The sequence below is a fragment of the Acomys minous genome (assembly GCF_964271855.1).
Source record: "Acomys minous genome assembly, chromosome: 12".
NCBI lineage: Eukaryota > Metazoa > Chordata > Mammalia > Rodentia > Muridae > Acomys > Acomys minous.
Window position 1 is genome coordinate 100,670,390 of NC_140493.1, and position 13,427 is coordinate 100,683,816.

Below are 13,427 nucleotides of genomic sequence, written 5' to 3' on the forward strand. Positions count from 1 at the left end.
GTGTGTGTGTGTGTGTGTGTGTGTGTGTGTGTGTGTGTGTGTGTTTTGTAAATACAGGTGCACATGTGTGCCTATACATGTAGATGTGTAGATGTTAGGTTGATATCACCTTGTTTTTTAAGACAGGGTCTCGCACTGACTCAGAGCTCACCAGTTCAGCCAGGCAGACTGACCAGCAGCCTCCAGGGATCCCGGCTTCCCCAGTCCTCAGTCACAGGAGCATGCCACTGTGCTCTCTGTGCACCTACATCAGAGCTCAGGTGTCATGCTCGCCCAGTAAGCACTGTGCCAACTGAGCCATCTATTCAGTCCTCCATGCAGTTTTAATAATGTTATACTGTTGAATTTAGTTTGCTAATAGTCATTGAGAGATAATGACCTGTGCATTGGTGGGTAGTAGGTGCTCTAATTAGCATGCTTTTAAACTGAGGTTAGCTACCTTTATAAATTGAATTCCTGAATGATGAATCTCTGGAAGATTACAGTGTGAAGGACTCAGTTACTTTTTTTTTTTTTTAAAGTATTTAGTGGATTGTTCCAGCAGAGCCATCTAGGCTTCAGATTTAACTTCTGGAAAGATTTTTTATTACCATTTTTTCTTATCCTAAATTTTATTTCTTAATTAAGTTTGTTTATTTTTAATTTATTCATTTTATATCCCAATTGTAGCCCCCTCTCTTTTCCTCCCCCACTCCTTCACCTAGTCCTCAGAAAGGGGGAACCCTCCTCACCTACTGTCCGACCCCAGCCTATCAAGTCTCACCAGGACTGCCTGTCTCCTCTTCCTCGGTGGGCTGGGCTGGAGAAAAGGCTCAGAGGTTAAGAGTACTGGCTGCTCTTTCAAAAGTCCTGAATTCAATTCCCAGAAACCATATTTCTTTTCTTTTTTTTTTTTTAAGTGATCATAGGGTGATTCACATCTTCTGGAGGTGTGGGTCAGTTTTGGTAAGTTTTTATAGCACACTTTTTTATTGTTTGTTGTTTGTTTGGGGGGTTTGTTTTTTCATTTAAATTTTATGTTATTGGCAGTTCTGAATTTTTTGTTTGTTTTTGTTTTTCAAAACAGGGCTTCTCTGTGTAGCCCTAACTGTCCTGGAACGCACTCTGTAGACCAGGCTGGCCTTGAACTCAGAGATCCACCTGCCTCTCTGCCTCCTGAGTGCCGGGATTAAAGACATGCTATACAACTGCCCAGCTGACGGTTCCAAATTTCTATAAGTGTCAAACTGACTTGGCATTCTCTAAACTAAATGATTATGTATTTTATTTTTATACAGTGGTAAGCTGAATTTACCTGTCAAAGTCATAAGTGACTTTGCTTAGTAATTTTATTTCTCTTACTCTCCCTATCATCTTTTATTAACGTTGTACTGACATTGAAATTAATTTGTAAATAATTTTGTCTTTCTAATTTTTATGAGTTTATAACAGATAAATTGATATGGTCCTTCAAAAAAATTTAAAACTCTATGAATGCAACATATATATATATAATTCCTGATTGTGTCATGGTTATTTTTGCAGTAGGTAGTTTATTGTATATATGTGTAATAATATAAATATATATATAAATATTCAATAAAAAATTTTACAACTCACCTATGAAATATATGAGCTCAGTGCTATCTTTGTGGAAAGATTTTTGGTATTGTTGCATATTTTATTAAATTAAATTTGCTTAGCTTTCAGTTTCTAATTTTGACATTAGGTATGTTCCAAGAAGTGTGTTCATTTAATCTCAATTCTCCAGTTATTGGGATAGTATTTTATAACCTTTCAACTCTTTGATTATAATTTTAGTTGTTAGTATGTGCTTTGTAGGTAACTTTGTCGTGGCTTTATTTTCATCTCTAACATTGCTTGTCTATGCCTTCCTTTCATTTCCTTGATTAATATTACCAGAACTTGTCTCCTTAACCAATTTATTAATCTGTTTTCCTATATCATTAATAACTAGCATTTCAAATAAATAACACATCAAGACTCATTTTCCTGGTTTGAGTTTCATCCTCCAAGATTTAATAGGGAACTTTATAATTATGAGTCATTTATAAACATCTTAATGTTATGGATTTATTTGGGTTAGGAAATGAGTAACATCAGTCAGAACTGTAAGCTGCAAAAATAGATGTAGTAAAATACTGTCTGCTCACCTTGGCCTGCTGTCCACTCACCCTGGCCTGCTGTCACCCACCCTGGCCTGCTGTCACCCACCCTGGCCTGCTGTCACCCACCCTGGCCTGCTGTCACCCACCCTGGCCTGCTGTCACCCACCCTGGCCTGCTGTCACCCACCCTGGCCTGCTGTCACTCACCCTTTTCATTCCTATCTAAAGTAGTGCCAAAGCAGAAGGACCAGTGTCCTTCCACAGGTCAGTTCCAGCTACTTGAACCCTGGGTCAAGTGAGTGCTTCTAATTCTAAAGTGTGGGGGAAGCTTTCTTCCTTTTTCTTGTGTTTTTTGGTCACTTGTTGGGAGCTAATTCATTGTTGCAGTGCTGTAGAGGATAGCTCTCTGATGCCACCAATTTCTGTAATGTCGTTAATTAATTAAATACTTTAATTTCATGACTACATTTAAGTACATCTGCAGGGTGGGTGTTCCTGCTGTGTCCTCTGCGTTGCACTTTTCTCCCAGTCTGGATTTTCTTGTCATGCCATTTAGTATTTTGAAACTTTATCCTTTGTATTGGCATTTTTATTTCATGGATTATGCTGATCAAGGCCTGATGCATAGAAACAGAGAGCCAAGTACACTGAGAGATTTGCAGTACTTGTCAAAGATCCACGGAGACTTAGAAGGTGAGAAGGCTGATCACAAGAACAAGGCAGGTGGACACTTAAGGCAGATAAAGAGCCCATGAACACTAGAGATGAAGAGCAGACCTGGAAAGCAGCAGAGAGGAATCAAAGTCCCTTCAAAGGGCCAACAGCTGCCTCGTCAGCCCCATCGTCAGCCTCACCCAGAGAGAGCTCTCAGAGCAGTAACTGCTGCAAGGGTTGGGTACCAAACCTCTTTGAAAGAACTGAAAACATGCAGTGGCCGGCAGCAAAGTGCTGGCTGCTGTGAGGGCAGAGGAGTGAGAGACCAGGCCTCTTCCTGCTGCCAGGATAGGAAACACAGCGCAGGGCTTCAGTGTGAGAGGACAGGAAAGGTGATGGAGGAAAGAGTAGATTTATTTAGACTAAAAACAAAATGAAGAAAATGTGAAATGTACAAAAAAAAATAGTGCAAGTGGCACAAAAAAGATTTTTAAAATTAAAGCAAATATATAAAAATATGGAAATTATTTAGACTAAATGCTCCATTTAAAAGATAAATGTTGCTAAGATTTTAAAAGAAAATTGAAAATCAGCATGCTATCTTCAACAAATGGTGCTGGTCTAACTGGATTTCTACATGTAGAAAAGTGCAATTGGACCCATCCTTGTCACCATGCAGAAAACTCAAGTCCAAATGGATTAAAGACCTCAATATAAAACCAGAGACACTAAATCAGTTAGAAGAAAAAGTGGGGAAGAGCCTGGAACATATCGGCACAGGAGACAACTTCCTGAACAGAACACCAACAGCCCAGGCCTTAAGGTCAACAATTAATAAATGGGACCTCATGAGGCTGAGAAGCTTCTATAAGGCAGGAGACACTGTCAAAAGAACAAAGCGACAGCCTACAAACTGGGAAAAGATCTTCACCAACCCTGCATCTGACAAAGGTCTAATATCCAAACTTTATAAAGAACTCAAGAAATTAAATGCCACCAAACCAAATAACCCAATTGAGAAATGGGGCTCAGAATTAAACAGAGAATTCTCAACAGAGGAATATCAAATGGCTGAGACACACTTAGAGAAATGCTCAACATCACTAGTCATCAGAGAAATGCAAATCAAAACAACTCTGAGATTCCATCTTACACCCATCAGAATGGCTAAAATCAAACATTCAAGTGACAACACATGCTGGCGAGGATGTGGAGAGAGAGGAACACTCCTTCATTGATGGTGGGAATGCAAAATAGTACAGCCACTTTGGAAATCTATCTGGTGCTATCTCAGAAAAATGGAAATAGGGCTTCCTCAAGACCCAGCTATTCCACTCCTAGGTGTATACCCAGAAGATGCTCCAGCACACAACAAGAAAATTTGCTCAACCATGTTCATAGCAGCCTTATTCATAATCGCCAGAACATGGAAACAGCCTAAGTGCCCCTCAGTAGAAGAATGGATAAAGAAACTGTGGTACATATACACTATGGAATACTACTCAGCTATTAAAAACAAGGATTTTCCAAAATTTGTGGACAAATGGATTGAACTAGAAATGATCATAATGAGTGAGCTAACCCAGAAGCAGAAAGACTCAAATGGTATATACTCGTTTATTACTGGGCACTAGCCCAAGGGACAGGTCCCATGAAAGTCTGCACCTACCAGGAAACGGGGATAGAGGTGAGGACATCCTATTGAGACTCTAGATGAGGAAAATATAGGGGATAGGCAAGTAGGGGGCCCCAGAGGGTCCTAGAAACCTACAAGAAGAACATTATGATGGCTAGATCTGAGCCCAGGGGTTCTGCTTGATCTAAGGCACCAACCATGGACAAAACGGGCAGTCATCATCAAACCCCTACCCAGATCTAGCCAAGGGACAGAACATTCTCCACAGCTAAGTGGAGACTGGGGACTGACTTTCACAGGATCTCTGGTGCCCCATATTTGGCCATGTCTCTTTGTTGGGGAGGCCCAATGGCACTCGGAGGAAGGATAGCGGACTACCAAGAAAAGACTTGATACCCTAGCACCATATTCAGGGGGAGGAGGTCCCCCACAGCCACAGTCATAGGGAAGGGGGATTGGGGTGAAAGTGGGAGGGAGGGAGGAATGGGAGGATGCATGGGATGGGATAGAAAATGAGATGTAATAGGAATTATTTTTAATTTTCAATAAAAATGTGTTATTATTTAAAAAATAATAAAAAGGAAAAAAAGAAAATCAGCATGCTGTTTATAATATATATCTAAAAACTGAATCTTCAGAGAGCTTTAAAGTAACAACAAATAAAATATACCAAACAAATGCTCACTTGTCTAAATAGCTGCTGGCCATGTCATTACCCCTGGCGAAAGTGGCTTTGTGGCAGAAATGCTGGAGGTGAGGAGGGCAGTCATTTAATAAGAGCATATGAGAATCACTGTCCGATAGCAAAGGCCAGTGTACGAGATATGGCCCTTATAACCTCAAAATATTTAAATGGAAACTTAACCAAGAATCAGTACAGTGAGAGATTTCAATGTGCATTATTGGATGAAGGCTTTAGATTTCAGCTACATATTTGATCTAATGGGCATTTATAGAATGCAGCACTCAAAATATGTAGGAAGTTTAGATCAATTTCTTGGCCATCTTTCGTGAAAATTTCAAAAAGTGACAGCATCACTTGCCGCTGAACAGTCTCAATTTTTAATAGTGGAAAACAGTACATTCATGTCCCTGACCCCAGTGTGAATAGAGAACCATCCAGAGGGAGATGCCCTGGCAAAGTGGAGGAAGAGGCTAGAATGCTGTGTGTGCACACCGAGGAGCACCAAGTGTGGACAGCAGACAGCAGCATCTCAGAGAAACGAGTGCAATGATCTGCTCAGCGGCCCAGCAGCAGCCAGCTCACACAGCACGTGGTTTTGAGGTTTCTAGCCTGCAGAACTGTGGTAGAATATATTTCTCTTATATTTTAAAGATTTGTTTATCTTTTTGTATAAGCATTTTGCCTGCATTGATGTGTGCACGTTGTGCACAAGCCTGCTGCCCACAGAGGCCAGAGAAGGACACTGCATCCCCTTCTCACTAGAGTCTTGGATGGCTGTAAGCTGCCCTATGGGTGCTGGAGACCAGACTGGGGTGCTCTGCATGAGAAGCAAGTGCTCTAAATTTCCGAGCCTCTCCAGCCCAACACTAGTGTTCTTTTCAACCATGCAGTTTGTGGGATTTTGTTACAGCAACCTTAGAAAATTTATATCTCATGAATTTTAGAGCGAAGACACATATATCTGAATGTCTCACAAGGCAAAGGAAACAATAGAGGAAGTTAAATGTGTATTGGACCAAGTGATAATAAAAATATATCTAAATAAACAAATAGAACAGAATTTCAAATTTATAAATCAGAAAGGGATAAAAATTATATATATAAAGAAATTGGAAGAAAGAATACAAAAGAAACCAAGGAAATAGAAGTAAGAACATAACAATATCAAAGTCAACATCAATGATTGAAAAACGAGCACAGCAGAGAACATGATGAATTCCAAGAACTTGATGTTGAATTTTGAAAAGGCAAGTTTCAGAAGAATACACATAATATTACACCAACATAGGTATTATGACCAAGCAAAATTAGGCAATGTGATGGTGTTTAAAGAAACAATGTATACAAATGGATTGAACTAGAAATGATCATAATGAGTGAGTTAACCCAGAAACAGAAAGAGTCAAATGGTATATACTCACTTATATCTGGACACTAGCCCAAGGGGCATGTCCCATGAAAGTCTTCACTTACCAGGAAAGTGGGACAGAGGGGAGGACATCCTATTGGGACTCTAGGTGAGAGAAGCATGGGAGAATGGGGAAATAGAAGGATCCAGAGGGTCCTAGAAACCTACAAGAAGAACATTATGACAGGTGGATCTGGGCCCAGGGGTCCTGCTCAAACTATGACACCAGCCAAGGACAATACAGGCCGTAACTTCAAACCCCTACCCAGATCTACCCAATGGACAGGACATTCTCCACCGTTGAGTGGAGAGTGAGGACTGACTTTCACACAAACTCTGGTGCCCCATATTTGACTACGTCCCCTGGATGGGGAGACCTGGTGGCACTCAGAGGAAGGATATCAGGCTACCAAGAAGAGACTTGATACCCTATGAGCATATACAAGGGGAGGAAGTCCCCCTCAGTCAGTCATAGGGGAGGGGAATAAGGGGGAAATGGGAGGGAGGGAAGAATGGGAGGATACAAGGGATGGGATAACTATTGAGATATAATATGAATAAATCAATAAAATATATTTTTAAAAAAGAAACAACGTATAGAAAAATGTTCTTTCCCCACATGGCCTTTACCTCTAGGTAATCAGGAACTGGATTGAGGGACATAGAGTAACAAAGGTCCTGGCTCGGGACATGAAGGACAAGTGAACTACCTTTCAACATGTGTTTATTGGCTGTGTGGAAGTGTTTCTTTGTGATTTCCTTATTTATATTTTCTGCCTGTTTCTTCCTACTAGATTATTGCTGACATGGAGGCCCAGGTTCATAAATTGAGGGAAGAGCTGATTAGCGTGAACTCTCAGCGGAAGCAGCAGCTGGTGGAACTTGGTCTTCTCAGAGAAGAAGAAAAGCAGAGGGCTGCGCGGGACCACGAGATGGCCGTCAACAAGCTGAAGGCCGAATCTGAGAGGGTGAAAATGGAGCTGAAGAAGACACACGCTGCGGAGACTGAGATGACGCTGGAGAAGGTGAGGGGCTGTTTGGTAGGACTTTGGTGAGACCGCAGCAGTGCAGGTTCAAAGCCCGCTGCCCCTGCTGTGGTGTTTCGTGTCTGAAAAGCAGAAGGCATGCATCTACTCTTTAGCCTTAGATGAGCAGTGTGACTGCCTTGCTTTGTGTCTAAGCACTGCTAGAGTGCTGTGAGGGGCTACCTAACCCTCCCCATGACTTTTATGGAAGGGATTCTGTAGTAAATACAGTGATAGAATAGTGTTGTCACACTGTCACATACCATGTAGTAGAGGACTACTTGGGCTGTAGTTCTGAATTGTCTTAGGTTTAAGTTACATTTTCCCCAAATTGTTGTCTAATGGTCCTTTTCAGATTTTATAGTTTCTCTTTAATAACATTAACATAAGAGATGATTTATTTTCTTAGGTTGATATTTTAGTAGAAATACGTTCATTTAGAACATTATATTAATGTAACAAATATCAATATAGTATTTATACCTCTGGCTTGGATTATATTCCAGTTACAATCTTGAGTACTCTCTTTTTAAAGTTTAAATATTCAATCAGGTACTAAAAGAATTGTTGTTCATCGTACCAGCTGTAAATTGTTCCTTGAGCTCTTTAATTAATGCCAGGCTGTATTTTTTTTTTTTTTAGATTTAAGTATTTATTATGTATACAGTGTTTTGCTTGCATGTATGTCTGCACACCAGAAGAGGGCGCCAGATCTCACCACAGATGGTTGTGAGCCACCATGTGGCTGCTGGGAATTGAACTCAGGACCTTTGTAAAAGCAGGCAGTGCTCTTAACCTCTGAGCCATCTCTCCAGCCCGCCAGGCTGTGTCTTTAGAATAAAACTTGAAAAGGAGTAATTTAAGAATCATCTAATTCTGTCCAACTTTTACTTCTCTCTTCCTTTTCCTTTTCAAGTAATGTTGAGCCCCGAAAGACTGCACACAATCCCTGCGCAGATTTTACAGCATGTAAGCCTAGGGTGTTGCCTTAGTGCCCTAATTCACATGCAAGTCATATTTGAACATACTTAGCCTTTAGCAGGAAGCTCAGAACTCACTCTTAAGTAGTAGGGGTGCGCTAAAGAGCTGGAAGTGTGCCTGGCTTCCTAGAAAACCAGTGAGGGCTCTAGTGTGGCTGCAAATGATGACCAAGGCGAAGGATCCAGAGAGGAGTCCTCAGGGATCTCTCCATGAAGAAAATGGACTAGCTGGAGGGCAGAGGAGGAAGGGGGCGGGCAGCCATGGAGGCCTGCAGTAACTAAGACAGACTGTGCAAGGATTGGGCCTGGGAAGAATAGCAGCAGCGGCAGCAGCGGCAGGCCCAGGGTGTGTCTGAAAGGTAGAGCTGACAGGATTTACTGTTAGTTTATATGTGGAGGGTAGAAAGCAAAAGGCAGCAAGCCTAGGGCAGTCATGATGCCAGCAGACAGATGGAGATTCTCTTTGCAGAAAAGATCATGAGAGCAAGACACTAGGCCTTGCAGGCTACCTTCAGGCTAAGCTACCTTATAAACATGTAAGTGGGATGTGGGTGAGCTTAACATCAAAATGGTACAAAATAGTAGAGCTCTAATGGTGGCATGAGCAGGGCCTTGGGGAATAGGAGGCACCCTTACACAGGTAGCAGAGCATTAAGGCAGAAGACTGCCAAGCCGTTACTAGAGAGTGACTAGAGCAAAGCAAGGAAAAAACATTATCCTCAAAACAGTCATTTTAAAAGATAATGAAATAATAGACCACAAGGCAAAACACATGTGTGTATGTATGTATATATATATATATATATATTCATATATATATGAATTTAACACGTATAGATAAATGTAAGGGGAAATACAAAACTAGAGGAAATTATTTTCTCTTGAGACCAAGAAAAATTAACCAGATTCTGTGCCATTTAAGCCAGACATAAGTGAACTGAGGAATTTTTGACAAGTAGATATGGAGCGTGGCATTCCAAGTCACAGGAAAAACAAATTCAAGAGAAAACAAAGCCGTATACACGACACACAGACTGATCCCAAGAGGGGCAGGTGATGGGCTAGGCTGTGGCTCAGGGAGCTCGGGGTGTACCCTGGCTGGAGTACGTGGCAAGAAGCACCTGAAGATGCTGAGGAACTGAGTGCAAGATCTGGAGCGCGTCAGAAGAATCGTTCTGTCAGTGTCTTTGGATGGCATAGCAGTAGAAGGGCTGATGGGAACTGGTCTAGTCCAGGAACCAGACTCTTGAGGGCTTGTTAGAGGTGCATGTGAGGTAGAGAAGTGTCTCATGGCAGCGAAGCAGGAAGGGCAAGCTTGAGAGTCACCGCAGAGGGGGCGCTGACGAGTCTAGTTAAGGCACACCTAACTCTCATTTACAAACATGGAAGAAGTTTCCAGGCTGGGGAGGAGGGAAGCAATGTGCTGGGCTGAGAGTGAGGAGCCTGAGCTGTGGATGTTTCTGGATACCTGAGGAGACGGCAGGCCTGGAGAAAACGGGTAGGAGTTGCCCACAGAGAATGCCTGGTTACAGCTTTGGGAGTGAGACTGCTAGTAAGAAGGAGGTGAGGAAGAAAGGAGGAGGAGAGGCAGACAGACAGACGGACAGTGAGGTGGGGCACAAACATTCCAGAGGTAAGTGTCAAAGAAGGGTCATCAAGGCAGAAGAACTGTATAGAATTTATTTTCATGAAGTACAGAAAAAGAATCTTTGGAAGGCAAGACTGTCAAGAATGTGACAGAAAGTCAAGAAGTATGAGAGTTGAGGAGAGGTCACTGGAGTTGAAACGGAGATGTTCCTGATGACCTGATGGTCTTGGACAGCATACTGAAAATGATAGTGTAGTCACAAACCACAAAGTTGAGTGAGGCCATTGCAGATGAGGGAGCCCTCCGTTGACTGGGAAACTGGTATTAAAATGAAGAAGTTAGATTTTCAAATAGAGCAGGAGTCAAAGCAGAGTGTTTTTTACACTGAGCACACACATCCTGGCATTTTGGAGTAGGAGAGACTGGGCGGTTGGAAGGTGATTGGCGGCATGTCCTCCAGCAGCACAAGGGTGCACAGCTGAGGGCATCCCCACCTCAGGCCTTGGCTACAAGGGTGAGAAACATGAGATATCAGTCTGTTGTGCCACTCTCTCCAGCCTCTGGGACCTTTTACCTGTCACCTACTGCTCCTAATATTCTATAGGTTTCTAATAGCCAGCCTTCTCTTCCTCCTCCTGCCTTCCTTGGAGGATTCTCCCCTGCCGTCTTCATCTACAGGCTGACTGACTTTCCCACCTCCTTCATAATCTCGCCCAAGTTCATCTGAGTGTGAAACCGTGCTTCTTGCATTTGTGCTTGCTTCTTTATTCTGTATTCCCTCCACCCACTGGAGCGTGACTTCCACAAGCAGAGACCCTTGTCTGTAGTTCAGTCCTGTACCACTGATGCTAGAGATGCCTGCCTGGCACGTGGGAGATGCTCACCGCTGGTGTATGTCGTGTGAGGGACAGGAAACATGCCTGTCATCCAGGGCAGAGGCAGAAGGAGGTTTGGTAAAGATAAAGGATTTCATGACAGAACTTGAAAGGAACTTACAGGTAAAGGTGTGTCACCTGATACAATGCAGAATCACATGATCTACTTGAGTCAGGAGTTTCAAGAAGTGTGCAAGTAGGATCCATGGAAATACCGAGGGGGTGGGGGACTATGCTTCCATCCCCAGGAGGGAGTGGGGCGCTGTTAGTGTGAACGAATGGGGTCCTGAAATGGACTGTGAATGCAAGTTGTACAGGAAACAGAAGTGAGCACAGCCAATTTAGGCAACATGGAAGAAGTTCACTGAGGAAGTTATCTAGCAAGCTGGGAATTGTGGGCAAAGAAGAGAGGAGAAAGGGAGGAAAGAGGTGCATATAGTGATGTGCATCATACTGTTTCAAAGTCCGTGGTAAAAGCCAAGTACCAGGTTCTTGATACTGAATTATTTGTGTGTCATATTGATAAATATTTTACATAATTAGTAAAAACAAAAGTTTAGCAATTTTAACTCCAGAAAATTCCTGGACTGAGTCAAAAGCATGCCTTGTGAAATATTTTTTAAATTTCTAGGATCAACTATAGTGCTTTTCACAAAAGATATTCATTAAATGCTATGTGAGTAAATCAAAGAATTCACTATTGCCCTAGTGTATAACAGAATGTATAAATAAATTATAACTCATCCAAATTTGATTTTAATCCATTATAGATACTTTGAATAGCAAAAAATTTATCTTTGTATTCAAATATTCATTTGTGTCTCATATAATTTCTTCCATATTACTTAAGTAATTTTAACATAAAGGCTATTTTTAGAAATAATTTTATTTTCTCTACAAATTAATAAACATTCGAATTTCTTCTATGAAACTTTAAGTCAATATCAATAACAATAAGCTGAAAGTTTAGTTGTTAATCATTCTGGACAGTTGTGAAATTCTTCTCACCTGATTATAAAGCTTAATATAATGTTTAAAGATGGTTCAGTGATCAGAGAACATATACAAATTTAGGACCTAAGTTCAAGTCCTCAACCTCTCCTTAAAATACTGGTAGAGGCATGCATACCTGTCACTCCAATATTGCAGAGCAGAGACAAATGGATGAGCGGGGGATCATTGGCTGGACTGCCAAACCATAGCTTCAGTGAGAGGCACTGTCTGAAAGGAGTAAGACAGGGTTATAAAACAGGACAGCCAGTGTTGTCTTCTTACCTAAGCACTTGCACATGGGCATCCCGACACATAAGTATACACCACACACAACATATATATGTAGATATGCTTGAAAGTTAAAATACTTGCTAGCAGCTCAAAATCCAGTTAAAATCAAGGTCTTATCATTTAGTGTAAATTTAGGTTCAAGGAAAAGATGTTAAAACTAGAATAACAAGCATCTAAGTAGAACCTTCCATATGCGCCTGGGTCCCTTCAGTAGCACAGTGCGAGGGTTAGAAAAGCTCTGAGTCTGGATGCTACCTGACTGCCAGCAGTGATTCAGACCAAAATGATCTCTGCAGTGGCTTTGCGTTATGGAGGTAATTCCACAAGGTTAAGTCCTTGAAGAATCTAAGAGAATACATAACTGACATTTACAAGGAAAAGATGCTTTTATACTTTTAAAGCTCTTTTCATACAGAATTACAATAAAGCCCATGATATGCATGAACTTTTAAAAAGTTTTTTTTTTTAAAAAAAAAGAAAGAAAAGAAAAAAGAAATTGAGCTACTTAAAAGAAACCACTTACGGTGGTACAGACCTTTAATCCCAGCACTCGGGAGGCAGAGGCAGGCAGATCACTGTGAGTTCGAGGCCAGCCTAGTCTACAAAGTGAGTCCAGGACAGCCAAGGCTACACTGAGAGACCCTGTCTCAACCCCCCCCAAAAGTAACCACTCTTTAAATAAAGGATGTTTAAAAAATAGGAAAAATAAGGAACTGTGGAAAGCTCCTGCAACTACCATCCTCAGTTATTACCAACCAGGACAGCTTAGTATCTACATGAATTCCCAAGTCCACATTAGCTGCCTGAGATCATGCTTAATGGTTTTGTCTCTTCCTGTTCTACAAGTTATGCTAAAGACATTTCAGTGTCATTTGGAATTCATTAAAACTACAGTTTCATTATTTTGTGGTATTTTATTTGTGAATAGGGCATAATTTATTGTGTTGTTTAACTTTGAGATATTTAGGCTTTTAATTTTTTAACATGGATATTAGCCTATCTATTTATGAATTTTATCAATACTTCCAATTTTTCTTTCTCTTCAGTTAACATCCCCATAAAATTATGAAGTCTAGTTGCATCTCAGAAAGCTTAGATTACCTTTTATCTCCCCTTTTGCTTAATATGCTCTTAGCATTATTCATATTTTTCTTTAATTTGGGGTACTTTTCTGAAAAGTGGTTA

General features: G+C 41.2%; 1 protein-coding gene across 3 annotated transcripts in view; it reads left to right on the forward strand.

Moving 5' to 3' along the window:
- Positions 1–13,427, forward strand: part of CEP112 (centrosomal protein 112) — a 391,861-nt gene that overhangs the window by 220,493 nt on the left and 157,941 nt on the right. For all 3 annotated transcript variants that reach the window (XM_084751376.1, XM_084751377.1, XM_084751378.1), the window contains one exon: positions 7,285–7,515. In XM_084751376.1, the coding sequence (XP_084607502.1) occupies positions 7,285–7,515 (231 nt within the window). The remainder of the gene's footprint in view (positions 1–7,284; positions 7,516–13,427) is intronic.